The 27663-nt window shown below is 40.4% G+C and overlaps 3 protein-coding genes across 3 annotated transcripts in view; 1 reads left to right on the forward strand and 2 right to left on the reverse strand.

The window, feature by feature from the left end:
- LOC141014223 (A-type potassium channel modulatory protein DPP6-like) overlaps positions 1-11744 on the forward strand; it is a 224719-nt gene extending 212975 nt beyond the window's left edge. The window contains exons 10-27 of the mRNA XM_073487921.1: positions 314-468; positions 870-967; positions 1398-1521; positions 1614-1652; positions 1794-1901; positions 2011-2102; positions 3381-3428; positions 3561-3679; positions 5280-5351; positions 6147-6254; positions 6733-6802; positions 7282-7476; positions 7765-7819; positions 8211-8310; positions 9004-9062; positions 9933-10005; positions 10099-10172; positions 10737-11744. Of these exons, the coding sequence (XP_073344022.1) occupies positions 314-468; positions 870-967; positions 1398-1521; positions 1614-1652; positions 1794-1901; positions 2011-2102; positions 3381-3428; positions 3561-3679; positions 5280-5351; positions 6147-6254; positions 6733-6802; positions 7282-7476; positions 7765-7819; positions 8211-8310; positions 9004-9062; positions 9933-10005; positions 10099-10172; positions 10737-10886 (1739 nt within the window). The 3' untranslated portion in view covers positions 10887-11744. The remainder of the gene's footprint in view (positions 1-313; positions 469-869; positions 968-1397; positions 1522-1613; positions 1653-1793; positions 1902-2010; positions 2103-3380; positions 3429-3560; positions 3680-5279; positions 5352-6146; positions 6255-6732; positions 6803-7281; positions 7477-7764; positions 7820-8210; positions 8311-9003; positions 9063-9932; positions 10006-10098; positions 10173-10736) is intronic.
- A 1044-nt stretch (positions 11745-12788) lies between these two features.
- Positions 12789-16312, reverse strand: ggh (gamma-glutamyl hydrolase (conjugase, folylpolygammaglutamyl hydrolase)). The gene is made up of 9 exons (XM_073487923.1): positions 16141-16312; positions 15894-16002; positions 15726-15776; positions 14995-15079; positions 14777-14915; positions 14547-14653; positions 14365-14455; positions 14132-14266; positions 12789-14028 (listed from the first exon to the last, which is right to left on the reverse strand). The coding sequence occupies exons 1-9, from the start codon at positions 16220-16222 to the stop codon at positions 13910-13912; spliced, it is 918 nt and encodes a 305-aa protein (XP_073344024.1). The 5' UTR covers positions 16223-16312; the 3' UTR covers positions 12789-13909.
- Positions 16313-17112: 800 nt separating this feature from the next.
- On the reverse strand, positions 17113-27306 carry LOC141014477 (apolipoprotein D-like). Its single transcript, XM_073488291.1, has 5 exons — positions 27180-27306; positions 18096-18200; positions 17782-17903; positions 17583-17671; positions 17113-17511 (listed from the first exon to the last, which is right to left on the reverse strand). The coding sequence occupies exons 1-5, from the start codon at positions 27192-27194 to the stop codon at positions 17276-17278; spliced, it is 567 nt and encodes a 188-aa protein (XP_073344392.1). The 5' UTR covers positions 27195-27306; the 3' UTR covers positions 17113-17275.
- Between the last annotated feature and the right edge of the window lie 357 nt (positions 27307-27663).

Genomic DNA, 27663 nt, shown 5'->3' on the forward strand with positions numbered 1-27663 from the left:
GTCCTGGTGTTTTATTTTTGTGCTAAACTGCTCGATTTATCATAAAGAAATTATTTTTGATGGACAACGGGAGACAACATTCATGCACGAACATTTAAATGAGTTTCTCTAAAGAGCACTACTAATTAAACAGCATTTATAAACATTTCAAAAGACATTTTCCCCAGAAAACCTGTTAATTTCTAACCCCGATGAGCAGCCGCAGTATGATTCTGTTGGCCTGCAGCCATGTAATTAATTTGTATCCCCGCTGTGTGAGTTTTTTACTCGCTGTCATTATGATTGATGGTCATTTTCCTTCTCTCTCTTCCAGAGGAGATTTTCCAGTCCCACATCGCCCATTGGTGGTCTCCAGATGGTGCCAGGTTAGCGTACGCCACCATCAACGACACCCTGGTGCCCAGGATGGAGCTGCCCATGTTCACGGGCACGCCGTACCCGATGGGGAAGGAGTACCACTACCCTAAGGTGCAGGGTTTTATCAGCAACACTAAGCGGTGTGACGGTACAGAAGTAAATGTAACGACATTTGCTTCGCCCATGTCTGCTTTCACACCTAGAGGCTGCTTTAAAACAGCAGGGACAAGTTGTCGGACTCATTGGAACCAGACTCCCTTTAAAAATCCCTCAATTTTGTGAGTTGTGCAGTCAGGAGAAACTTTATAAACCCTGTGAAAAGCTGTCTACAACAAACTCTTAACTATTAAGGCCTTCTTGTTAATTCGGCAAACGTTGTACATAAAGATGCGTCTTGTATCCGTTTGTTCCGGTGACGTATGACTGCAAGCATCGAACCGTGACGTTTACGTGACAAAAACATGTACCATTACTCAAAACTACCTTTTCTCCCCTGTCTTCACCCTGCTCAGGCCGGTGAGGAGAACCCCGTCATCACTCTGTATGTTGTGAACCTTAACGGACCTCTTCACACCATCGAGATGAGACGACCCGATGATCCCAGGATAGGGTGAGGCTGCCGACCAATCATCTCTCTCCAACCTCCTGCGGTTACATATGTAATATCGTCTTTATGTGATAAAGATTTGGTTGATTCTTTGTCTCCAGTGATGCGTTGTCACTTAATGCCGCCCTGTGTTTAGTTTTGTTCTGGTCTGTTCGTATTCATACCCAGTTTTTTATTCCTCCCTCTCTGTGGCTCATTATAAGCTGCACTAATGTCTCAATTTCTCTGCAAGAGGTCATTAATGTTTCATCCCGTTTTAAAATTCTTTTATTATCAGCAATTAGTAAATGGAAACATTGAGGCTCTTTATTCGTTCGTTGTCTTATTTTCCAATATAATATATATATATATAATATTTTGTGTCATTTGCCCTCAGACCTCGCAGTGTAAACACAGTTAACTGTTGTGTAATGATGCCTCTGTGTTTGGTCAGGGAGTACTATGTGACCATGGTGAAATGGGCCACCACCACCAAACTGGCCATCAACTGGCTGAACAGAGCCCAGAACATCTCCATACTCACGCTGTGCGAGGCCACGACGGGAGTGTGCACAAAGGTACGCCTGAGTACTGCGTGTGTACATGTACTGTATACTTTGTGTGCTTTATTTCTGTACAAAGACTGAAAGTTGTCGACCTGTTTCTACAGAAACACGAGGATGAAAGTGAAGGCTGGCTGCACAGACAGGTGAGAATACTGACGCAGATGTGAGTTTTATTTAGAGTTGTTGATTATACTTCCTGTCTTTTGTGTAATGGGGGGGATTTTGTCCTTTGTGTTGCTCTGTTGTTATGTTTTTTAATCGACTAATCTTCTGTGTGTCTTCAGAATGAGAAGCCTCTGTTTTCCAAAGACGGGCTGAAGCTGTTCTTCACACGCGCCATTCCTCAAGGAGGCCGGGGAAAGTTCTTCCACATCTCCATGTCCATCTCCCAGGTAGCAGAACGCTATTTTAAACACATTTTGGGCAATAAAATCAACTCTTTCATCGTCTTAATATGCGCTATTCTTCATAACATTAGTAATTTTCTGTGTTTCTCTGAAGCCCAACACCAGCACAGACACACTCCAGTCCATCACGTCTGGAGACTGGGATGTCACACAGGTCCTGGCCTACAATGAGGACAGCCAGTTGATGTGAGTGTCCATAAAAAGCAGTCCTGCATCACCGACCCCACCAGAAGACATCATGTATCACAATTCTCCATAGTTTACTGTATGGAGGTACACGTTGTTTAATTGAAAATAATTATTACTGGCAGATTAGTGCCAATCATAACACATTCACCGCTAAAAGACATTTGTCTCCTGATGTTTTTCTGTCACTCAGTTTCACAAATGAAAACAAAAAATCTCCTGGAAATCTTTTTTTTTTCACTCACACATTTTTATTTCACCAGATTATTTTATTTTTATGTTTTTGCAGAAGGAAGCAAATATTTAAGGAACTCTTGCTATTAAATTATATTATATTATTTTTATAATATCTATTGTTATAATATATATTCTGGCGAAACATTTTTCCCCTCCAGCTCTCGAGTCATCAGCACAGAGAGAAAACAATTTCAATCAGACAAAAACAAACGTCTTCACCTCAGGGCTTCTGTACACTTCTTAAATTGGATCAGCAGAATTTAATTTAAACTATGTTTCTGATTAAAAACTAAACTGAGGTTTGAAGATAGGTAAAGTTTGTTGCAGCATAATTTAAAGTTAAACCAAGAAAAACTTAAACTTTACCAGGGAGACTATGAGGTTGAGTGTTTCAGCACCATGGACAGAGACAGAGACAGCCCATTTTCAGAGGCTGGGTTCTGTTTGTGTCCATGTGTCTGAGTGTTTCAGCACCACGGACAGAGCTCAGTGCAGCAGATACTTTAACCTGTTTAATGCCAAAAATGTGAATTACTTCTGATTTCTGACCAGCGTTTCTACGACCACAGCGTGTCGAGTTGAGCCTCGTGTTTCTTCTCCCAGCTCTCACAATGTGTTCAGTGTTGAAGCGTCTCTGTGGATTCTGACTCATCTCCGCTATTCCCAGATAAATTCACACCCACACTCGAGGGGCCACGAGGCAACTGCGATCTGACTAACGCTGTCTCACATGTACACACCTGCATTTGCACACACAAACATGTCTACAAGTCCCTCATTGTTCCCAGTGTTAGACTTGAAAAAGCTCCTCTTCTCTCTCTCGAGGGGGTAAGAGCTGGCCTACTTCTCCTCTAAAAGGATTTGTACCCCATTTTTACCCCCATCATTCATTTATGAAACATCTATTCGAGCGAGTAGTTGGCTCGTTGCTTTGCCAGGCGTATTTTTTGTTGTTTTATCACTCCCGAGGCTGGGCGCTGACTCAGAAAAAAACTGTGCAGCTATGAATGACTGCATGTGTTTTCTCTTCTATTAACGTAGATACTTCCTGAGCACTGAGGACGGGCCAAAGAGAAGACATTTGTACAGGTACTGGCTGTTTTATTCCTGTTATGTTCTTCTTTGTCAGCAGTCGTTGTCAAAGCAGTGAAACATGAACATTTTGCTCATTTATATTGTCAGAAAAGTCTCTAAAATGTTAAATGTTTTTTGTTTCTGCAGCGCCGACACCTTCGGTTCGTTCAACCGCCGCTGTCTGTCGTGCGCCTTGTCCGACAGCTGTGGCTACATCAGCGGCTCCTTCAGCCACAACATGAGCTACTTCCTGCTCAACTGCCAAGGTACAGCGCCTGAGTAAATCTACTTAGTTACTGCTGCGCGACTTCAGCATTATTCTGTAGTTTTCTGTCGAGTTCTGCACTTTTAAAACAGTCCAGACTCTCTTCGAGTCTTTGGGAAATAAGCTCTCCCATCACGCTCTGCCTCTCCTTCCACCCTGATCCGTGTACGATGCGGCAGCACGGCGAAACAAAAAGAGCGGGCGAAGTCTTGATGTTGCGTCGAAAACAGAAGCCGAAAGATTCGAGAGTGAAGAGTCATGTTTCTGTAATTTGAGTCTGAGTGAAGCCTTGCAGCTTTAATATTTGATCACAGCCACCTCTGATCCTCGCTGAGTGATTATCGCCGAACTGAAGTCGAACAGGAAGTGACCACAACGCCATCAAACCCTAGACGTCTTTGTAATGCACCTCTCTGCTATCGGCCCGCCCAGAAGAATTTACGTGATGAAGTTCTGATGTCATTACCGCGAGAAGAGACGGAGAGTGGCAGGAAGATCGAGGACGGAGGGCGGGAGCAGCTGGTGTTTCACCACAGTGTTCCTGCAGCGAGCTCCCAATCTACTAAGTGCATCAATCACTTCATCCGCTGTCCCTCCTCCCTCCGAGCTGAGGTTTTAGGACTCAGCCTCAGTTTGTGGCCCAGATATGGAAAATCTATTTCAGCGATTGGATTACATAAATCGAATAAGGAAAGAATTTTCTCTTTGTTTGACAGACAACAGATCTGAGATGTCTCTCTCTCTCTGGTTTTCACTTTATTTGCCACCTTATTGTTTGGAGCTGCTGGAGGAGACTTTGTACGGTGGCCCTGAAGCACAAATCACAACGGCAAATAGGAAAACACAACCACAAAGCAAAAAACAACATTAACTTCTGTTGGAGGAAAAACACTTTTGTTAATTTGACTTCTAATTTGTTGTTGTTTTTAATTTGCCATTGTGTTTTTATATTTGCTTTTGTGATTTCTGATTTGTTGTTGTGTTTTGTTCTTTGTTAATTAGATTTACAATTTGTGGTTGTGTTTTGTGAGCTGTTGTGCTTTATGTCGTTGTTTTTATAGTTGTCGTTTTTTATTGTTGTTGTGTTTTTATCTTTGTTGTTGTGTTTTGTGAGTTGTTGTGTTTTATTTGTTAGTGTTTTTATTGTTGTCGTTGTGTTTTGTGAGTTGTTGTGCTTTATGTCGTTGTTTTTATAGTTGTGCTTTTTTATTGTTGTGTTTTTATCTTTGTTGTTGTGTTTTGTTTTCCGTTGTGTTTTTTATTTGTTGTGTTTTATTTGTTGTTGTGTTTTTATATCTGCTATTGTTTTTTGTGAGTTGTTGTTGTGTTTTATTTTCCGTTGCGTTTTCATTTTTGTTGTCAATTTTTTCCTGTTTGCTGTTGTGATTTCCAACGTGTTGTTGTGTTTTCTCTTTTGTTAACTTGGTTTCCAGCTTGTGGTTGTGCCTGTTTCCTATTTGCCGTTATGATTGGCACCTCAGGGCCACCGTAGCTTTGACATCATCGTCATCATTTAACGCTGAACCAGGTCGATGCACACGTACGGTGTGAAAAGTTTATAAAAGTACACATCTGTGACACTTTACCGACTTTGTCTTCAGGTCCGGACATCCCGTTTGTAGCCGTCTACAAGACCCAGAGAGACGGAGAGAGCGAGACGCAGGACAGAGAGAGTGAGTACTCCGGCTGACTCAATCACACATTTGCATTTACAAGCCTCCGTCTCATGTTAAAGACGTTAGCGGCGACCTTGTGACGCAGCGGCATCGTGAAAACATCCAGAGCGACCTTGTCAGGAGGGGACAGAGTGACCACCTGCGCACTGACTCACTGTTTGTCTACCAGCCAAGTCCAGGCATAATGGCAGTAATCACATTACTCCTCACAATGGATGTCCTCATTAAATTATGACCTGCCCGACGGCTATATCAGCATACTGTAATTTGATCACTACAGTGTGTGTGTGTGTGTGTGTGTGGGTGGGTGTGTGTGTCATCTTTTACCAATATGAAGTCCCTGCTCTGACTCTGTTAAGTCTATATAATCTTATTACCGGAGATTATTTCATGTATTCAGCTGTTTAACAGTATTTATGTGCAGTAATGTTTCCCCACTGTTCACCGACCAAACTGGTGACTGTGCTGTTTTTATAAAGGCTTTGTTATTGAAATGAGCACAGCTGATCAAGTGTGTGAGGAGCTGTCCTAGTAATGTCATCATTATTAACAAGGTGAAGAGTCAGCTGTGGTGGCAGTGAGTCTGTACCATTAAATACAGACTGTCTCATGACATATTCTCATAAAAGAAGTGTTTTTTTGATATTAAAACTCTGACGAGATGTTTTTACTTGAGCTTTTCTGTATGTTTTCATAACTTACTGGATATGATCATCCCTGGACATGTTCCTGTCCACACGTTAACACAGTAAACATTATAAATCTGGTTGGTTATCAATGTGCCGTCCACAGGTATCGCAGAAGTCCACAGACTGGAGAACAACGACAACCTGAGGCTGACTCTGGACTCCATGCAGATGCCCACAGTGGAGTACAAGGAGATCAACATGGACGACTACAGTACGTGTCGTGGACGATGTTGGACAAGTCACATAAGAAGCAATCTTTGTTAGACAGGGATCAGAAAGTTTAATTTTCATTTTGTAAATGTGCTCTGAGAAAGTTTGATCGATAAAATCGCTCATGTAAAACAAAAATCTTTTAATATTTGAAACAATCCTGTTGTCATGTTTGTTCGTTGTCTCTTGGCGTCTCAAACCAGATGAAAAAGTTTTGGTTTGGGGAGCTCGAAATTTATTTTAAATTGCCTATATCGCTCTCTTAAAAACCTGTTCGACCCCAGTTTAAAAGGTAAAAAAGAAACACGGAGGTAATTCTGGAAATTAAACTTTCAAGTAAAACATCCCAACTTCTGTAATCCTGTTTTTTGGATGGAGATGTCACATAGTCTGTCCTTTTATTCATGACTCTTTGTCATCATTAATTATACAAAGATGTGAATTTCCTGTGCACTGACTGTTGTTTGTATCTGTCACAGCCTTGTCGATGCAGATCCTCAAACCCGCCGGCTTCGTGGAGACGTCACACTACCCTCTGCTCCTGCTTGTGTACGTACGAGCTCGTGTTGTCACACAGTCGTGTCGAGCACATGTGATGCACAAAGACGAACAGTGTGTCCATGAGCAGCTCTGATTCAGACATACTGACGTAGAGACGCACTGCTTTGTCCCCTCTCCAGCTGGATGTTAATCACTCTGTGAATGAGGAGACTCGTCCTCCTGTCCACCCCGTTATTTCAATAATGTTTCTCTCCTCGGGGCGTTTTGGCTGTCCTTCTCTCTGCAGCTCAGATTTAAGCTTTTCACTGTGCCTGCACATTTCAGAAAAGAAAAGAAAAACACAATCATAACTCCCCGAACGCTCATTTATCAAAGTGACCGTGAACTCTGTGCTGCATCAGCCTCAGTCGACGTAAAGTCAACTTTCCATCTTGAAGATTTAAGTTGTCTACAGGGTTTATTTAACATTTTAACAAAAAACACACTGGATTGTATTCAGCGGTCTTTATTGTCTTTGTCTTGTGCAGCGACGGGACACCTGGTGGCCAGATGGTGGCGGAGCAGTTTCAAATGGACTGGGCCACCGTGCTGGTGAGCAGCTTCGGCGCCATCGTGGTGCGCTGCGACGGGCGGGGCAGCGGCTTCCAGGGCACCAACCTGCTGCACCGCATCCAGAAGAAGCTGGGCCTGTACGAGGAGCAGGATCAGAAGGACGCGCTCAAGTACGTCTTACATACGTCACGGCTTCTTTAAAGTCATCAGAGTAAACAGCGGGAGCTCACTGCTGACTTGGTTTAAGCAGAGAGGCGCTTTCCAGACACCACTGATATCTGTTTCACCACACCTCGATGCAGTGTTGTAGAAAATACCCAATAGTCATACTTGGGTAAAAGTAAAGGTATTATGTTACAGCATTACTTTGGAAAAAGTGAAATTCTTAAGGCAGCTACAGCTGTTAAATGAAAACTGAAATGTTAGTCCTAACTTGAGCCGATGTTTTTCTTCTGCAGTTTTCTTTTGAAAGAGGCCTACATCGACAAAAGCAGAGTTGGAGCTTATGGAAAGGTAAAAATAGACTTTTTTTCTCAATTTTTTGACTTTTTCTTCTCAAATTTTGACTTTTTTTCTCAAATTTTGGACTTTTTTCCTCAAATTTTGACTTTTTTTCTCAAATTTTGGACTTTTTTTCTTAATTTTGGACTTTTTTTCTCAAATTTTGACTTTTTTTCTCAAATTTTGGACTTTTTTTCTCCAAAATTCAGACTTATTTTTCACTATTCCGACTTTTTAATACTGACTAGTAATTGAGGACTTGTTGATTACTAAAAACACCACAATTTGAATATTTAATACACAGCACACTGCCATCCTAAAATTAAAAAACCCTTTAAAACAGACTTTAAATGCTCTTGGCCGTTGACACTAAAGCAAATAACGTACCTCTTTTGTCCCTCAGGTGTACGGAGGCTATGTGACCAGCCTGTTGGTCAGCGGCGAGGAGTCTCCTGTAAAGTGTGGCGCTGTCCTCTCACCCATCACCGACTTTGAATTATACGGTGAGCCGTACATAGTACATAGTATCTTATGTATGTGGTAAACAAATACAGAATCTCTGCATAATCAGTCAGGCTCAGGCGGAGAGCATTCAAAAGGAACGAGGCAGACGTAGATTGCAAATCTGGCACCTTCACCTCTGCGGCTGGGAGTCGTTTCCCCGACTGTGTCGTACATGTATGTACTGTGGTTGTTGTTCACCTTATCAGCGTGACGGTTGCAGATACACCTCAGAACCCAATCATAACAGCGGCAGGCGAAGCGAACTCCCCCGGCCTCACCTCGACTGCCAGAGGAATAAAATGTGTGAAATGTAGAATAGTGTGGAGGGAGACGGAGGGACGGAGCTCTCACAGAGGCAGGAAACTGCAAATTAAGGAGGAGCTGCGCCGCGGTGTGACTGATTTACCATCTATTTGATTTCTCTCGCTTTGCCAGGGGGGGTGAGAGACGTGCCATGACACTGTATAAGTTTGGAATTGCAAATGAAGACGGTCCGCGGCAGCTCCCAGACTAAAGGATATGTAGATGGCTGAATATATTTGAATATGAGGAGGAGGAGGAGAAACACCTGCAAGCTTTTTCTTTTTTCCCCTTGGAAATGGCCAGAGAACGGGACAGACATGACACATCGATCTTGCTAATAATGTGACGTTTTGGTGTCATTTTGTTAATTGAATCTCTTTCTCCTGCAGCTTCTGCGTTTTCAGAGCGATACCTTGGACTGCCGAAACCGGACCCGAGAGCGTACTCAGTAAGGTTTTAATTGTTATGTTTCAAATTCAAAGTGTACAGAAGAGGAGGGCCACGGTGAAAAGATTTCAGTTCTTACTTTTTTCTTTTTTTTCACAATTCTGACTTTTTTTCCTCCAAATTTGGATTTTTTTCCCTCCAAATTCAGACTTTTTTTCCACAATTCAGACTTTTTTTTCACAGTTCTGACTTTTTTCTTCCAAATTCAGACTTTTTCTCAAATTTTTGATTTTTTTCCTCAAATTCAGACCTTTTTTTCTCAATTTTTTTATTTTTTCCTCAAATTCAGACTTTTTTTTCACAATTCTAACTATTTTCCTCCAAATTCAGACCTTTTTTTCTCAAATTTTTTGATTTTTTTCCTAAAATTCAGACCTTTTTTTTCTCAAATTTTTGATTTTTTTCCTCAAATTCAGACCTTTTTTTCTCAATTTTTTCCTCAAATTCAGACTTTTTTTCACAATTCTAATTATTTTCCATCAAATTCAGACCTTTTTTTCTCAAATTTTTGATTTTTTCCTCAAATTCAGACCTTTTTTTCTCAATTTTTTTATTTTTTCCTCAAATTCAGACTTTTTTTTCACAATTCTAACTATTTTCCTCCAAATTCAGACCTTTTTTTCTCAAATTTTTGATTTTTTTCCTCAAATTCAGACATTTTTTTCACAATTCAGACTTTTTTTCCTCAAATTTTGGACTTTTTTCACAGTTGTGATTAAAAATAAAAAAAAACTGAGTATTAGTCAGAACTGTGAAGAAACTGTAACTTGTGTTTACAGTGGCGTTAATCCTCTTTCTGCACAGTTGTCGTAATCATTGCGGTGTCTAACTGGATCTAATGTGTTGCCTCGTGTGTCTCATTACTTCTCAGATGGCAAATCTGGCACACAGAGCGTCTCAGTTCATGGATAAGAAGTTTCTCATTATCCATCCGACAGCTGACGGTAAGAAAACGATTGAATTTTTCCAGTTTTTTTTAAATCTTCTTCTTCTCTGTCTGACACTTTGTGCCTGTGTCTCGTTGTGTTTCCCTTCAGAAAAAGTCCATTTCCAACATACAGCGAAATTCATCGCCCAGCTCATCAATGAAAAGGCCAACTACACCTTACAGGTACGCGGTGTCGCTTTCACTGCTCTGTAATTACAGCAGCCGCTGATCCAATTTCTGCGCTCGTCTTTTCTTCGCCCGGTTCAGTTCTCCTCCAACCTTTGGGAGCTTTGTGATCCCAGTGGGATCCAACAGCAGGCGGAGGATTAGCCCCTCACAATGCCTTCAATCCACATAATGAGATTACGGGACCTTCTCGGGAATCCTAATCCAATTAAGACACAATGTACTGCAGCCCACTGTTCACTGGAGCTTATTACTGACTGATAGGTTCCTCTGCACGCAGGCATTGAACGTCTGTGGCTCTAAGAGGTTTTAGGTCGGCCTACGATTACTCAGTTACAATATCTCTGTTAAAGCTTCACTCCAGAAACTTGGTACGAGTCTCAATTAGCGCTAAATTACATCGTGAGAAAGTTAATTCGATTCAAGATCTGAAGAAGTTGTTGTTTACTTGAGAGAAATGAGTTTGCATCTAGATTCTTCAGTCTGTGGACTGTAGATAATGAATCTGTAAGACCTGCTGTGTGGCATCTCACTCACTATAAACGTATCTCTGTGTCTCAGATCTACCCAGACGAAGGCCACTTCATTCACAGTGAAGCCACGAGGCAGCACCTCAGCCAGTCCCTGGTGAACTTCTTCGAGGAGTGCTTCAGGCTACCGGAGATCGTGTTCGAGGAGGCGCTGGAGGAGGAGAGTGAAGACGAGGGTTAGCCCGGCCCCTCCTTGTTTCCCCGAATCCTCCCCTGCTCATACGTTTCGCCTGCCCGTAACCTCCATCCCGTCCCTGTGCCCCAAGCACAACACTGGCATACAAGTTGTCCACGATATGCAACTCTCTCCTGCTCTTTGCTCAGTTTGGTTTTGCATTTGGACTCCCCGTGTCCGCATGCTGAACCTGAGACTGCCTTTCCAGCAGATTGACGATCTTAATCCTACATCCATCCTCCCCATCCTCTGATCCGACACCCCCCCGAGTTCAGGCCCCTCTCCGGAGAGCCGACACAGACTGACGACCTGACGCGACGTTTTTTGGATTATACAGAATGATTTAACAGGAAGCAGTCTCCTTCGCAGCGGGATGGACCAGCTCCTTTTAAAAAGCAGTGGAGAGAAAGCATCAGCTCTCACACAGACTTTGAAGCTGTGAGGACGAGGAACACCTTATAGCACATAACTGCTGGGCTTGTATATTAATGGGAATCAGACGCCCGGTGAAAAACACTGGTTGTTCATAACGGGCGTCTGGGAAATTGTGCGGAAAACAGGAAATGTTACTATTTTTAAAGTTGTGAAGAACTTTAATGTTGGACTGTGGTTGTGTCTTTTGTTCTTACAGTATGTAAAATAGCACACAAGCATCCACTCGGCTTTTTACGGATATATTTTCTTTTTTTTTTGTTTGTGTTCGCCCTGATGCTGGTTTCATCTCGTCGCTTCATTTCATGTGTTTCAGTGATGCTGAAAGAATTCTCCATCTGGTGAAAATGTCTGGAAGAAAAAAAGTTTCTCAATGTTCATTTGACACAGTTTTATTGTGATGATCCAGTTCTTTAAAAAAACGTCAACTTGTTTTAGTCACTGTGCCTTACTTTGTCAGAAACATCCTGCTGAGACTGCATTTATGAACTACAACCAGGCTGATTTTATAACAATAGCTTGACATTTTGGGAAGTTTGTGATTCGCTGTCTTGTCTCGAGTTAGAGGAGATTGATTCAATCTGTTAAATATGGAGCTACAGCCAGCCGCTGGCTAGCTTAATGAAACAGTTAGCCTGGCTGTAGCAGCTAGCTAGTCTGTTAGCATCATCTCACACTCACAGTTAGCATGTTGAACTGCAAGAACTACAAAAAACAAATCGTAAAAACTACAAATTGTGTTTTTTTCTTGGGGGTTATGATCTGGACTATTTCTTTGTAACGGTTAGCTTTGGTAAACAGTAAGCTTGGCTCTAGCTAGCTAGCGTATTAGCTCCTCTGACACTCACTATAAGCACGTAACTATAACTTGTTTAACCCGTACAAAACTACAAGTTGTGGTTTTATGGGGGTTATGATCTGGACTGTTTCTTTGCCAGGAGCACCGACTTTCTGGACTCATCAGAGCTGTTTAAGCTAAACCAAGCTAACCGTCTGCAGGACTTAACTCAATATCTAACAGAGGTATGACGGTGGTGTCAATCTCTTCATCCAACTCAAGAAAGCGAATAAACATACTTCCCAAAATAGCAGCTATTGTTTTAAACCTGTAGCTTGAAATATAATATTATAAAAATACACTGTATTAAGAGCTGCTCTCAAAAGCTAATACCTGACTGAAAAACTGAGATTTCAAACTTGGAAATATGCCCAAATAGATTATTACACCGAGCTACACTGTACAGAATCTGCATGCACCGTTGCTTTTACGATGTTAAAGAAAGGTAGGCGAAGACAATGTATAACCAGTACAGACACCACAGTGCTGTGTCACTTGAAATCATAGATTACATTAATAAAGGCCATTAGGTTTGGTGTTAAACCCCGAGAAATTATGCATTTGTATATAAGGGTGAAGAGTTGCGATGAAGACGTACCGACATACAGACGTGTGATGATGAATTCTTGAGGCACAAGTTTAATTTTCCATGTCTTTTTATTTGAATGGCCATTTGTGTTACGTTTCAGTGCATGTTAAAGAGGTTATTTGCAGCACTATCCCCCCTCATAGCTCAGCTCCACATGGTAATTTTGACATATTGAATGTTCCTTACTGGATTGCATAAATTACATTTCCAGTAGTATTGTGATTGAGATCCCAGTCTCGTCAGCTTGATGTGTAAATGTTATTCAAATATCATTTTATTCTAAAGAGAAAAAAAAAAAGAAAAAGAAAAAAGAGAAACAATATTACCTGAGTGTTATTTGTGCATAAAGCATTTTGGAAGTTACATTTGACTATTCATTTCCGTTCTCCTGTTGCTGTCCTTGAACTGAGTTGATTGAAAGTGGACTTTATAATTGCCAATGGCAACGTCGAACTCTCTTGCCAGTGGTTGAGGACTTTTTCAAGATGCTCAACTTTGTTATCCAAAGCATTAGAAGGAGATTGATGTCAGACTGTGGCATGAAGGTAAATGTTAGAATAAAAAAATAGATATTTTATCAGCCTTTCCGTCTTTTTTGGCTCATCTGTCTTGTTGCTCTTGTGAATCTTAAAGCTGAATTTATTTTGTATTTATTTATTTATATATATTTTTTGTCTCCACTGAATCCTGAGCGTGATATTCTGACTGTAGTAAGATCATACTGATAACATGTTACGCTAGCCAGTGTTAGGAATGTTAATGTTTGTTAGCAAGTGTTAGCAACGTTAGCTAGTGCAACAAAACTGGCAACCACATGAGGGGGCTAGCACATAAACAGCTCATGGAAACTTTCAACAACTTTATCAACATTAAAATGTTTAATGTAAAACTCCCTAAAAGGTCATTATGTACAGTGTGTAGACCCAGCTACAGCATCCACAAAGCATGACTTGATATTATTTAAATCCTGCCCCACAACAAGAATTATGATAAATACATATAAATCTATCTCATTTCCACTGAACTATTTGGTTTTGGTTGCAGATTCAACAGATTGTGCAAGCAGCAAAGGCAAAATCAAACAATCAAATCATCTGTAAACATTCATAAGTCACATGATTGAGGCAGCCAGTCAGCTGTTGGAGAGGAAACGCACTCCACAAACAAACATCAGAAGAAATATTTCTGTTCGAAGCTGCTTTCTCTCCCAGTGTAAACAGGACTGTAGTTGTATATCAGCGCTTTGCTCTCTTCGTCCTTGGATTCAAATGTGTGCATGTTCTTCCTCGCTGCAAGGAGAGAAACCAGTGCAGGAATTAGAGATCAAGAAGTTTCTATCATCCGGCTACCGACTATTTATTCAAGGAACCGAACGTATCGCTGTGCTCGTACCTTCATTGACAAAGAACTCAGCCATGTAGAAGGTGATCCTGACCGCTGTCGGAGAGTGAGGAATGTAAGGCTTCGTCCACTCAAACGCGTTTTTCTCCGGATGCCACTGTGTCCCATAAATTGGATAATCGTGAGCTGCCGAGAGGTAAGTCAAGAAAGATTAAAAAGCGGTTCCCTTCAGTTCAATTCTGCTGTGAAGTCGTACCAATAAAGCGACGTTGCAGCGTAACTACCTTCCATTGTTGACACAAACTCGATCTGTCCGTCTGTATTTGTGGAGAGAACTTTGTAAAACGTCTTCAGCTCCTCAGTTGAGTTGAAAGTCTGAAAGAAACAGAGAGGTTAGCTCTGCTCTCATTTTATATATGTTGATGACTGAACCGTTTTCTCATCATAATAGCGACGAATGACGTACCGACATGGTCACACTCCACTTGTGAGAGTTTTCTGTCAGCGGCTGAGAAGCCAGATCTTTCATGAGTTCTGCTGGGAAGTCCTGAAACATCCTGCTGCTATTGGCTTCTGGGAAAGGTTTGTAAAAATATGATCGTTAATAACCATGTTTTCTCATAATAAATATGATTTTCATAAGCTTTTTGGAGTGGTTCATGAATGGAAGTTAGCATCCTAGCCAGCTAGCCGTACCATTCGTAAAATCCAGATGCAAAGCCACACCGGTCGTATTGGTGCGTGACAGGACTGACTTTCCACTGGTCAGATAGGCCAGCTGCTCAAATCCAAGACAGGTGCCCCACACGGGAAAATAGTCGCCTCTCTTGTTTGCCTGAAACATCACACACAGCATGCAGCCTAATCCAGCATCAACACACTAAAAGACAGTTGCTAGTATTAAACACTTTTACCTCAATAGCCAGCTCATAAAAGATTCTCGCAGCCCTTTCATAGCCAGATGAGATAATGCTGGCAGCCCCGCCTGGGTAGAGGATCCTGTTAACACGGACACAACACACTGAGTCATGATTCACAAAGAATCATCATAAACAAAATGTTCTGTCTTTTTTCATTCATTTTTTGAGTAATACAGGCCTGGGGTGGACAAAATAATAAAAAAAAACATTACTATGTGATTTGCTTGTGTCCTTCAGAGGATTTGATTCAGTTAAGTGGACATGTTGGAGGTAAATGTGTTGAGCGTGATATTCTGACTCTGCAGTAAGATCATACTGATAACATGTTAAACCGCATAAACCACATAATGGGAATTACCATTAGCATGCTCATGGAAACTAGCATCCTGACCTGAATCAATACATTATATTTCAAATGTTTCTGTACAGTGTCTGCTGTAACATTAATAACTAAGCTGTAGACCCAGCTACAGCATCCACAAAGCATGACTTGACATCATTTAAATCCTGCCCCACAACAAGAATTATGATAAATATATATAAATCTTTCCTATTTCCACTTAACTATTTGGTTTTGGTCTGCAGATTCAACAGATTGTGCAAGCAGCAAAGGCCAAATCAAACAATCAAATCATCTGTAAACATTCACAAGTCACATGACTGACACATTCATGCAAAAACACAGCATGCTAGGTTAGTAACTCGGTGTATAATAAGACATTTACCCATTAATGGAGTTGAACAGTCTCTTGTAGTCCTCTGGTGTCTGGTCAATCCTGCAGAAATAAATTAAAAAGGGCAGTGTTAAATGCTTCAGGTCACACACACACACACACACACACAGTGGTGTATAAACAGGCTCATATAAGATAATATATGAGATAATAACTCACATGACAGGTACAACTCTCGCTCCTGCTGACTCCAGATACTTGACATAGGAGGCAGCGATGTAAGATGACTGATTGGGTTTGGGTGAACGGATATCTTGAGCCAGAAGACCTTTTTAAAAGGACAACCAAGTAGTTGTTAGCAACTTTTCCAAACTGAACCCTTGCTAGCTAGCTGAGGTCTGTTAGCTAGCTGTAGGTTTCATCGTCACAAAGTTAGCTGCAGTTAATAACGTGTTAATAGACTCACCGATAATGGGTCTGTCGTTTGTATCAGCCGAGGAATAAAACGGCACACACGACAGAAACACGCAGAACAATAACAGGCTCATTTTGCTGGAGGTGAGTCAAACTTTATCCCGTCCTCTGAGTGTCGGCAGGGTGTTTTTCATGTACCTTCCTCAGTCGCCATTCCTGTTATCCACAGCACTTCCGGCCTGCGTCCTTCAGAATAAAAACTTGACGTGTTTCACAGATAAACGAATGATGAACCCACGACAAACACACTCCTCACAGTTTATTTTGTGATGATAACAACTCAAATTAATTCGTTTTGGGATTTGTTTTTGATTGTGAGGACGTTTTGTGATAGATCGCGTCCGGTTTCCCTTTTTACAGGTTTAACTAATACGTTTATTTTGAAGTCTGCAATCGAAAACGGAAGTGCTTCCTTGTTCTGGTTAAATCGGCTTAACTAAGTAAAGAAAAAATCAATTAATTGATTAATTAAAATCAATTTGTGGAATAAATTACGAGTCACACTGAAATGTCATATTTAAAAAAAATAATCTATTTATTTATCTATTTTTTATTTAGCTAATTATAAGGGGAATATTACAGCCTAATGTATGGAAGCCCATTTCCGCCAGTTTAAAAGAAAAATGATGAGAATTTATGGTAAGTCATAAATATGACATGAAAAGTCACGATTATGAAAAAGGAAATTTATGAAATTATGACATAAATTATGAGATAGAAATTTTAAATAATGAGATTGAAAGTTGAATCTATGAGATAGAAAGTCATAATTATGAAATAAAATGCAAAATGATGACATAGTCATAATTATGACTTTTGTTGATGTTATGAGCTAGAAAGTTGAATTTATGAGATAAAAAGTCAACTATGAGCTAGAAAGTTGAATTTATGAGATAGAAAGTTGAAATCATGAGAACGAAAATCATAATTGATAAAGCACTGACAAAGCAATCATATGGCCACATTGGTTTACATGAATTTTTAATGTTCAAACTTAAAACAGGAAGATGTGAATCCACATTATTGCTATCTTGTCTATTTCTGTAGAATCAGCTGAAGTACTTGGAGTTTCCGCCACAGTTATTCAGCTTCAGTTTGTTCCCCTTTCTCATTTTGCTGATCGCGCCTCAGGTCATGACATCACATCCAGTCTGATCGCTGACTGTGAGGCGGTTCAAGTTTACACCGGCAGCAGCCAGCTCATCACGTAACCGGCCGATGACCTCTTCACTTAACACCCGAGTGCGAGCCAGGATCCAGGCGAAGTCGATGTGGAAAAGGCCGAAGTAGTTAGAGCAAGAGTACACCAGAGAATATGAGTGGTAGTCTGTGGAGAGGACCCAGTAGGGAGAATCTGGAACACCTGGTGATAGATGGTATCAAATATAACTGAATGATTATGATACTGACTCTTTACATCCACCGTGTATTTACCTTTAAAGAAGCTGACATCCAGAATAGCGGGTTGAGATGAGTTTCTAACTTTGGCAACACCCTCGATTGAATTTATCTTCCCGTTAGACCTACAGAGAGGAAGAGAGAGGGGGCAGCTCATGTAGAGGAGGGTGAAAGGTCTCTCCCAGCAAGGCAAATATTATTTTTTACTGAGACAACGGGGCAGTTCAATACTTACAGCAGCTCTGCATTGTGAACCTTGACCGTCCCGTCAGCCAGAGGGCTGTACGTGGCCTGGTTACACTTTCCTCTCTCAAACACAGCTGGGAGCTTCTCTATCTCATACCAGGTGCCCATATACTAGAGGGAGGAGAGCACAAAGATCCATCGGCAGCTGGCATCTACTTCTTTAAGACAGTATAGCTCTACCTGTTATATTAACTAGATAAGCTTAAACATCAAATAGTCAAGAATTACAACACTGCACACATGATCAATATAAAATAAAACAAAGAAGGGACATGATAAAATTCTGCAGAATGGATGTTTTACCTTTGTAACGTTGAAGTCCTCTTGGACTGATGGTTGGGGGCATCTGCCAGAGTGGAAAGACTGACCGTCAGCTGCTGCAGCAGTCAGCAGGAGCACAAACAGGACCTTCATATCGAAGTTAGAATAGTTAATGTGCTTACAGTTTGCCACTGCATCACTTACTGGCACATGCCACTTTTTTTACTGGCATGTGCCACTGCTTACCAACATGAATTTAAAATGACAACCTTATGTTTAGAAGGTCACCATATGAACACACTGACACTGGCAACAACTGATACTAAACATCAGCTATATTCTGCACATAATTAGCAAAGTGAAGTTAAAGACATATTTGGCTGCCTTTTAGTCTTGAACTCATTACTGTGTTGTTCTTGGCCAGCCTCTAAACCACTACTCTATCAGGTCTACTGCAATTTGGGTAGTTGTGTATTTTCATAACCTGAAGATTGAATCCAACAGAGTTCTGAGAAAAATGATGCAGTACACGTTCAAATGCTCACCAAACCAACACATTTACACACAAACAGCTGAAATCACAATATCAAGTTTATAAAATGACATGTAGTGTCAACTTCAAAATAAACCTGATATTTACAAGGCTGGATTTGAACACATAACCTTCCAGAATGCAGTCTATGTTTAGACCACTGGACCAACATGACAACAAAACTATCAAATGACAACAAAACTATCACTACCATTGCTTACTGGCATATGCCACTTTTTTACTGGCATGTGCCGCCACTCGCCAACATATGTTGCTTGATCATGGTACGCCGTTGGTAAACAGGAAACCACTCCTGAAGGAGCGTAATACGTTGGTAAGCAGGAGCATGCAACAGCATTCCACTACTGATCAAGCGACATATGAAGTAGACACTTCTGTCATTTTATAAACTTGACATTGTGATTTTAGTTGTTTATGTGTAAATGTGTCAGTTCGGTGAATAATTGAACATGTGCTGCATTATCTCTCTCAGAATTCTGTTGGATTCAATCTTGAAATCATGAAAAAAAAACAACCTAAAGCTCTTTTGGATCTGATAGGGTAGCGGTTAAAACACTGACTAGGAACCTTACAGTCATGGGTTCAAGACCAGGTGGCAGCCAGTTGTCTCTGACCTCTAATCGCTGCATTGCTATTTATATGCAGAATTTAGCTAATGTGGCAAATTCTGTCACACACTGACAGGAACTGACACTAAACATCATTTTACAGACGGTAAACAGTTAACGGATGATGAACAGTTTGCCACTGCATCACAAGTGGTACGTCACTACTTACTGTTGCTTGCCGTTGCTTACTGGCATATGCCACTTTTTTTACTGACATGTGCCACTGCTTACCATCATGAATTCAAAATGGCAACCTTATGTTTAAAAGGTCACCATATGAACACATTGACACTGGCAACAACTGATACTAAACATCAGCTAAATTCTCCACATAATTAGCAAAGTGAGGTTAAAGGCAGATTTGGCTGCCACCTGGTCTTGAACTCATTACTGTGTTGTTCTTGGCCAGCCTCTAAACCACTACGCTATCATGTCTGCTGGTGTTTGGGCAGTTGTGTGTTTTCATAACCTGAACATTCAATTCAACAGAGTTCTGAGAAAAATAATGCAGTACACATTCAGATGCTCACCAAACCAACACATTTACACACAAACAGCTGAAATCACAATATCAAGTTTGTAAAATGACATGTAGTGTCAACTTCAAAATAAGCCTGATAAAAATGATATTTACAAGGCTGGATTTGAACACATAACCTTCTAGAATGCAGTATGTGTTTAGACCACTGGACCAACATGACAACAAAACTATCAAATGACAACAAAACTATCACTACCATTGCTTACTGGCATATGCCACTTTTTTACTGGCATGTGCCGCCACTCGCCAACATATGTTGCTTGATCATGGTACGCCGTTGGTAAACAGGAAACCACTCCTGAAGGAGTGTAATACGTTGGTAAGCAGCAGCATACAACAGCATTCCACTACTGATCAAGCGACATATGAAGTCGACACTACAGTCATTTTATAAATTTGACATTGTGATTTTAGTTGTTTATGTGTAAATGTGTCAGTTCGGTGAATAATTGAACATGTGCTGCATTATCTCTCTCAGAATTCTGTTGGATTCAATCTTGAAATCATGAAAAAAAAAAACTAAAACTCTGTTAGATCTGATAGGGTAGCGGTTAAACACTGACTAGGAACCTCACAGTCATGGGTTCAAGAACAGGTAGCAGCCAGTTGTCTCCGACCTCTAATCACTGCATTGCTATTTATATGCAGAATTTAGCTAATGTGGCAAATTCTGTCACACACTGACACTAAACATCATTTTACAGACGGTAAACAGTTAACGGATGATGAACAGTTTGCCACTGCATCACAAGTGGTACGTCGCTACTTACTGGCATATGCCACTTTTTTTACTTACATGTGCCACTGCTTACCAACATGAATTTAAAATGGCAACGTTATGTTTAGAAGGTCACCATATGAACACACTGACACTGGCAACAACTGATACTAAACATCAGCTATATTCTCCACATAATTAGCAAAGTGAGGTTAAAGGCAGATTTGGCTGCCACCTGGTCTTGAACTCATTACTGTGTTGTTCTTGGCCAGCCTCTAAACCACTACCCTATCAGGTCTGCTGGTGTTTGGGCAGTTGTGTGTTTTCATAACCTGAAGATTGAATCCAACAGAGTTCTGAGAAAAATGATGCAGTACACGTTCAGATGCTCACCAAACCAACACATTTACACACAAACAGCTGAAATCACAATATCAAGTTTATAAAATGACATGTAGTGTCAACTTCAAAATAAACTTGATATTTACAAGGCTGGATTTGAACACATAACCTTTCAGAATGCAGTATGTGTTTAGACCACTGGACCAACATGACAACAAAACTATCAAATGACAACAAAACTATCACTGCCATTGCTTATTGGCATATGCCACTTTTTTACTGGCGTGTGCCGCCGCTTGCCAACATTTGTCACTTGATCATGGTACGCCGTTGGGAAACAGGAAACCATTCCCGATGGAGCGTAATACATTGGTAAGCAGCAGCATACAACAGCATTCCACTACTGATCAAGCGACATATGAAGTAGACACTACCGTCATTTTATAAACTTGACATTGTGATTTTAGTTGTTTATGTGTAAATGTGTCAGTTCGGTGAATAATTGAACATGTGCTGCATTATCTCTCTCAGAATTCTGTTGGATTCAATCTTGAAATCATGAAAAAAATAAAAACAAGACTCTGTTAGATCTGATAGGGTAGCGGTTAAACACTGACTAGGAACCTCACAGTCATGGGTTCAAGAACAGGTAGCAGCCAGTTGTCTCTGACCTCTAATCACTACATTGCTATTTATATGCAGAATTTAGCTAATGTGGCAAATTCTGTCACACACTGACAGGAACTGACACTAAACATCATTTTACAGACGGTAAACAGTTAACGGATGATGAACAGTTTGCCACTGCATCACAAGTGGTACGTCACTACTTACTGTTGCTTGCTGTTGCTTACTGGCATATGCCACTTTTTTTACTGACATGTGCCACTGCTTACCAACATGAATTCAAAATGGCAACCTTATGTTTAGAAGGTCACCATATGAACACACTGACACTGGCAACAACTGATACTAAACATCAGCTATATTCTCCACATAATTAGCAAAGTGAGGTAAAAGGCAAATTTGGCTGCCTCATGGTCTTGAACTCATTACTGTGTTGTTCTTGGCCAGCCTCTAAACCACTACCCTATCATGTCTGCTGGTATTTGGGTAGTTGTGTGTTTTCATAACCTGAAGATTGAATCCAACAGCATTCTGAGAAAAATGATGCAGTACACGTTCAGATGCTCACCAAACCAACACATTTACACACAAACAGCTAAAATCACAATATCAAGTTTATAAAATGACATGTAGTGTCAACTTCAAAATAAACCTGATAAAAATGATATTTACAAGGCTGGATTTGAACACATAAGCTTCCAGAATGCAGTCTGTGTTTAGACCACTGGACCAACATGACAACAAAACTATCAAATGACAACAAAACTATCACTACCATTGCTTACTGGCATATGCCACTTTTTTACTGGCATGTGCCGCCACTCGCCAACATATGTTGCTTGATCATGGTACGCCGTTGGTAAACAGGAAACCATTCCCGATGGAGCGTAATACATTGGTAAGCAGCAGCATACAACAGCATTCCACTACTGATCAAGCGACATATGAAGTAGACACTTCTGTCATTTTATAAACTTGACATTGTGATTTTAGTTGTTTATGTGTAAATGTGTCAGTTCGGTGAATAATTGAACATGTGCTGCATTATCTCTCTCAGAATTCTGTTGGATTCAATCTTGAGATCATGAAAAAAACAACACTAAACCTCTGTTAGATCTGATAGGGTAGCGGTTAAAACACTGACTAGGAACTTCACAGTCATGGGTTCAAGACCAGGTAGCAGTCAGGTGTCTCTGACCTCTAATCACTGCATTGCTAATTATATGCAGAATTTAGCTAATGTGGCAAATTCTGTCACACACTGACACTAAACATCATTTTACAGACGGTAAACAGTTAACGGATGATGAACAGTTTGCCACCGCATCACAAGTGGTACGTCGTTACTTACTGGCATATGCCACTTTTTTTACTGACATGTGCCACTGCTTACCAACATGAATTTAAAATGGCAACCTTATGTTTAGAAGGTCACCATATGAACACACTGACACTGGCAACAACTGATACTAAACATCAGCTATATTCTGCACATAATTAGCAAAGTGAGGTTAAAGGCAGATTTGGCTGTCACCTGGTCTTGAACTCATTACTGTGTTGTTCTTGGCCAGCCTCTAAACCACTACCCTATCAGGTCTACTGGTGTTTGGGCAGTTGTGTGTTTTCATAACCTGGAGATTGAATTCAACAGAGTTCTGAGAAAAATAATGCAGTACACGTTCAGATGCTTACCAAACCAACACATTTACACACAAACAGCTGAAATCACAATATCAAGTTTATAAAATGACATGTAGTGTCAACTTCAAAATAAACCCGATATTTACAAGGCTGGATTTTGAACACATAACCTTTCAGAATGCAGTATGTGTTTAGACCACTGGACCAACATGACAACAAAACTCTCAAATGACAACAAAACTATCACTACCATTGCTTACTGGCATATGCCACTTTTTTACTGGCATGTGCCGCCACTCGCCAACATATGTTGCTTGATCATGGTATGCCGTTGGTAAACAGGAAACCACTCCTGAAGGAGTGTAATACGTTGGTAAGCAGGCGCATGCAACAGCATTCCACTACTGATCAAGCGACATATGAAGTCGACACTACTGTCATTTTATAAACTTGACATTGTGATTTTAGTTGTTTATGTGTAAATGTGTCAGTTCGGTGAATAATTGAACATGTGCTGCATTATCTCTCTCAGAATTCTGTTGGATTCAATCTTGAGATCATGAAAAAAACAACACTAAACCTCTGTTAGATCTGATAGGGTAGCGGTTAAAACACTGACTAGGAACTTCACAGTCATGGGTTCAAGACCAGGTAGCAGTCAGGTGTCTCTGACCTCTAATCACTGCATTGCTAATTATATGCAGAATTTAGCTAATGTGGCAAATTCTGTCACACACTGACACTAAACATCATTTTACAGACGGTAAACAGTTAACGGATGATGAACAGTTTGCCACCGCATCACAAGTGGTACGTCGTTACTTACTGGCATATGCCACTTTTTTTACTGACATGTGCCACTGCTTACCAACATGAATTTAAAATGGCAACCTTATGTTTAGAAGGTCACCATATGAACACACTGACACTGGCAACAACTGATACTAAACATCAGCTATATTCTGCACATAATTAGCAAAGTGAGGTTAAAGGCAGATTTGGCTGTCACCTGGTCTTGAACTCATTACTGTGTTGTTCTTGGCCAGCCTCTAAACCACTACCCTATCAGGTCTACTGGTGTTTGGGCAGTTGTGTGTTTTCATAACCTGGAGATTGAATTCAACAGAGTTCTGAGAAAAATAATGCAGTACACGTTCAGATGCTTACCAAACCAACACATTTACACACAAACAGCTGAAATCACAATATCAAGTTTATAAAATGACATGTAGTGTCAACTTCAAAATAAACCCGATATTTACAAGGCTGGATTTTGAACACATAACCTTTCAGAATGCAGTATGTGTTTAGACCACTGGACCAACATGACAACAAAACTCTCAAATGACAACAAAACTATCACTACCATTGCTTACTGGCATATGCCACTTTTTTACTGGCATGTGCCGCCACTCGCCAACATATGTTGCTTGATCATGGTATGCCGTTGGTAAACAGGAAACCACTCCTGAAGGAGTGTAATACGTTGGTAAGCAGGCGCATGCAACAGCATTCCACTACTGATCAAGCGACATATGAAGTCGACACTACTGTCATTTTATAAACTTGACATTGTGATTTTAGTTGTTTATGTGTAAATGTGTCAGTTCGGTGAATAATTGAACATGTGCTGCATTATCTCTCTCAGAATTCTGTTGGATTCAATCTTGAAATCATGAAAAAAAAAAAAAACTAAAACTCTGTTAGATCTGATAGGGTAGAGGTTAAAACACTGACTAGGAACCTCACAGTCATGGGTTCAAGACCAGGTAGCTGTCAGGTGTCTCTGACCTCTAATCACTGCATTGCTAATTATATGCAGAATTTAGCTAATGTGGCAAATTCTGTCAGGAACTGACACTAAACATCATTTTACAGACGGTAAACAGTTAACGGATGATGAACAGTTTGCCACTGCATCACAAGTGGTACGTCACTACTTACTGTTGCTTGCTGTTGCTTACTGGCATATGCCACTTTTTTTACTGACATGTGCCACTGCTTACTAACATGGACCAATACATTGGTAAGCAGCAGCATTCCACTACTGATCAAGCGACATATGAAGTAGACACTTCTGTCATTTTATAAACTTGACATTGTGATTTTAGTTGTTTATGTGTAAATGTGTCAGTTCGGTGAATAATTGAACATGTGCTGCATTATCTCTCTCAGAACTCTGTTGGATTCAATCTTGAGATCATGAACAAAACAACACTAAACCTCTGTTAGATCTGATAGGGTAGCGGTTAAACACTGACTAGGAACCTCACAGTCATGGGTTCAAGACCAGGTAGCAGTCAGGTGTCTCTGACCTCTAATCACTACTTTGCTCATTATATGCAGAATTTAGCTAATGTGGCAAATTCTGTCACACACTGACACTAAACATCATTTTACAGACGGTAAACAGTTAACGGATGATGAACAGTTTGCCACTGCATCACAAGTGGTACGTCGCTACTTACTGGCATATGCCACTTTTTTTACTGACATGTGCCACTGCTTACTAACATGAATTTAAAATGGCAACCTTATGTTTAGAAGGTCACCATATGAACACACTGACACTGGCAACAACTGATACTAAACATCAGCTATATTCTCCACATAATTAGCAAAGTGAGGTTAAAGGCAAACTTGGCTACCACCTGGTCTTGAACTCATTACTGTGTTGTTCTTGGCCAGCCTCTAAACCACTAACCTATCAGGTCTGCTGGTGTTTGGGCAGTTGTGTGTTTTCATAACCTGAAGATTAAATCCAACAGAGTTCTGAGAAAAATAATGCAGTACACGTTCAGATGCTCACCAAACCAACACATTTACACACAGACAGCTGAAATCACAATATCAAGTTCATAAAATGACATGTAGTGTCAACTTCAAAATAAACCTGATATTTACAAGGCTGGATTTGAACACATAAGCTTCCAGAATGCAATCTGTGTTTAGACCACTGGACCAACATGACAACAAAACTATCAAATGACAACAAAACTATCACTGCCATCGCTTACTGGCATATGCCGCCGCTTGCCAACATTTGTCACTTGATCATGGTACGCCGTTGGTAAACAGGAAACCATTCCCGATGGAGCGTAATACATTGGTAAGCAGCAGCATACAACAGCATTCCACTACTGATCAAGCGACATATGAAGTAGACACTACAGTCATTTTATAAACTTGACATTGTGATTTTAGTTGTTTATGTGTAAATGTGTCAGTTCGGTGAATAATTGAACACGTGCTGCATTATCTCTCTCAGACCTCTGCTGGATTCAATCTTGAGGTCCTAAAAACAACAGCACAAACTCTGTTAGATCTGATAGGGTAGCGGTTAAAACAATGACTAGGAACCTCACAGTCATGGGTTCAAGACCAGGTGTCTCTGACCTCTAATCACTGCATTGCAATTTATATGCAGAATTTAGCTAATGTGGCAAATTCTGTCACACACTGACACTAAACGTCATTTTACAGACGGTAAACAGTTAACGGATGATGAACAGTTTGCCACTGCATCACAAGTGGTACGTCGCTACTTACTGGCATATGCCACTTTTTTACTGACATGTGCCACTGCTTACCAACATGAATTTAAAAAGGCAACCTTATGTTTAGAAGGTCACCATATGAACACACTGACAATTTATTAATTTGGCTGCCACTTGGTCTTGAACTCATTACTCTCTTGTACTTGGTCAGCCTCTAAACCACTACCCTATCAAGTCTACTGCTATTTGGGCAGTTGTGTATTTTCATAACCTGAAGATTGAATCCAACAGAGTTCTGAGAAAAATAATACACGTTCAAATGCTCACCAAACCAACACAACACAAACAGCTGAAATCACAATATCAAGTTTACAAAATGACATGTAGTGTCAACTTCAAAATAAACCTGATAAAAATGATATTTACAAGGCTGGATTTGAATCATAAATCATAAATATGGCATATGTTCATTGTCAATTGTTGTCAGAGATAAATATTTCAACATGTGCTGCGTTATCTTTCACAGCTGTTGAATTCAATCTTAAACTGGCTCGCCTTCATGTTAAAGCCAAAATAAGAGTGCAGTATTAAGAGAGTACCTGGAATGTCTTCATGTCCACGTGGCCCAAGACTTTTGTGTTGTATTTTGAGGTAAAGTAAAAGCACAAACTGTCCCCTTATTATCCACGTGGAATACGCTGAGAGATTTTTGGCACAGAAAAGAAAAACATCCAGATAAAAACGTAACCTTTGGAAGGAGATCGTGTTTGAAGAGCTAGTTGGACAGTGTTTACAAAACCTTTAACCTTCAGTGAAAAAAACAAGTTTCTAAGAATCACATTCAGTAAAAGGTAGACAGTACAGTATCCGACAACTAGTGCTACGAAGGTGGATTATAGTACTGGTAGGGCTGCAACAAACTGACAATTAACTAATTTAAACAACAAAATATTAAGAAAATAACAAATTCCAACTTCAATTTAGCAGTTTTTAACCTTAAAAGCAATAGTCCAACAAAAACAGAGTTTTGAATGTTAAACAGTGGCTCCGAAAAGTTTGTTTCTGTTGCTCTTTTGTGGATAA

The sequence above is a fragment of the Pagrus major genome, chromosome 19, assembly GCF_040436345.1.
Source record: "Pagrus major chromosome 19, Pma_NU_1.0".
Classification (NCBI taxonomy): Eukaryota; Metazoa; Chordata; class Actinopteri; order Spariformes; family Sparidae; genus Pagrus; species Pagrus major.

Bases quoted from the DNA above. Each gene is read 5' to 3' on its own strand.
- ggh (XM_073487923.1), bottom strand. From the start codon at position 16,222: ATGAGCCTGTTATTGTTCTGCGTGTTTCTGTCGTGTGTGCCGTTTTAT. The intron at 14,654-14,776 runs GTACGGCTAGCT...AACCTTTCCCAG, and splicing joins GCATCTGGATTTTACGAATG to AAGCCAATAGCAGCAGGATG. The intron at 14,456-14,546 runs GTACGTCATTCG...TGTTTCTTTCAG, and splicing joins AGTGGAGTGTGACCATGTCG to ACTTTCAACTCAACTGAGGA.
- LOC141014477 (XM_073488291.1), bottom strand. The intron at 17,904-18,095 runs GTAAAACATCCA...TCCTCCCTCTAG, and splicing joins AGGACTTCAACGTTACAAAG to TATATGGGCACCTGGTATGA. The intron at 17,672-17,781 runs GTAAGTATTGAA...TCCTCTCTGTAG, and splicing joins GTTCACAATGCAGAGCTGCT to GTCTAACGGGAAGATAAATT.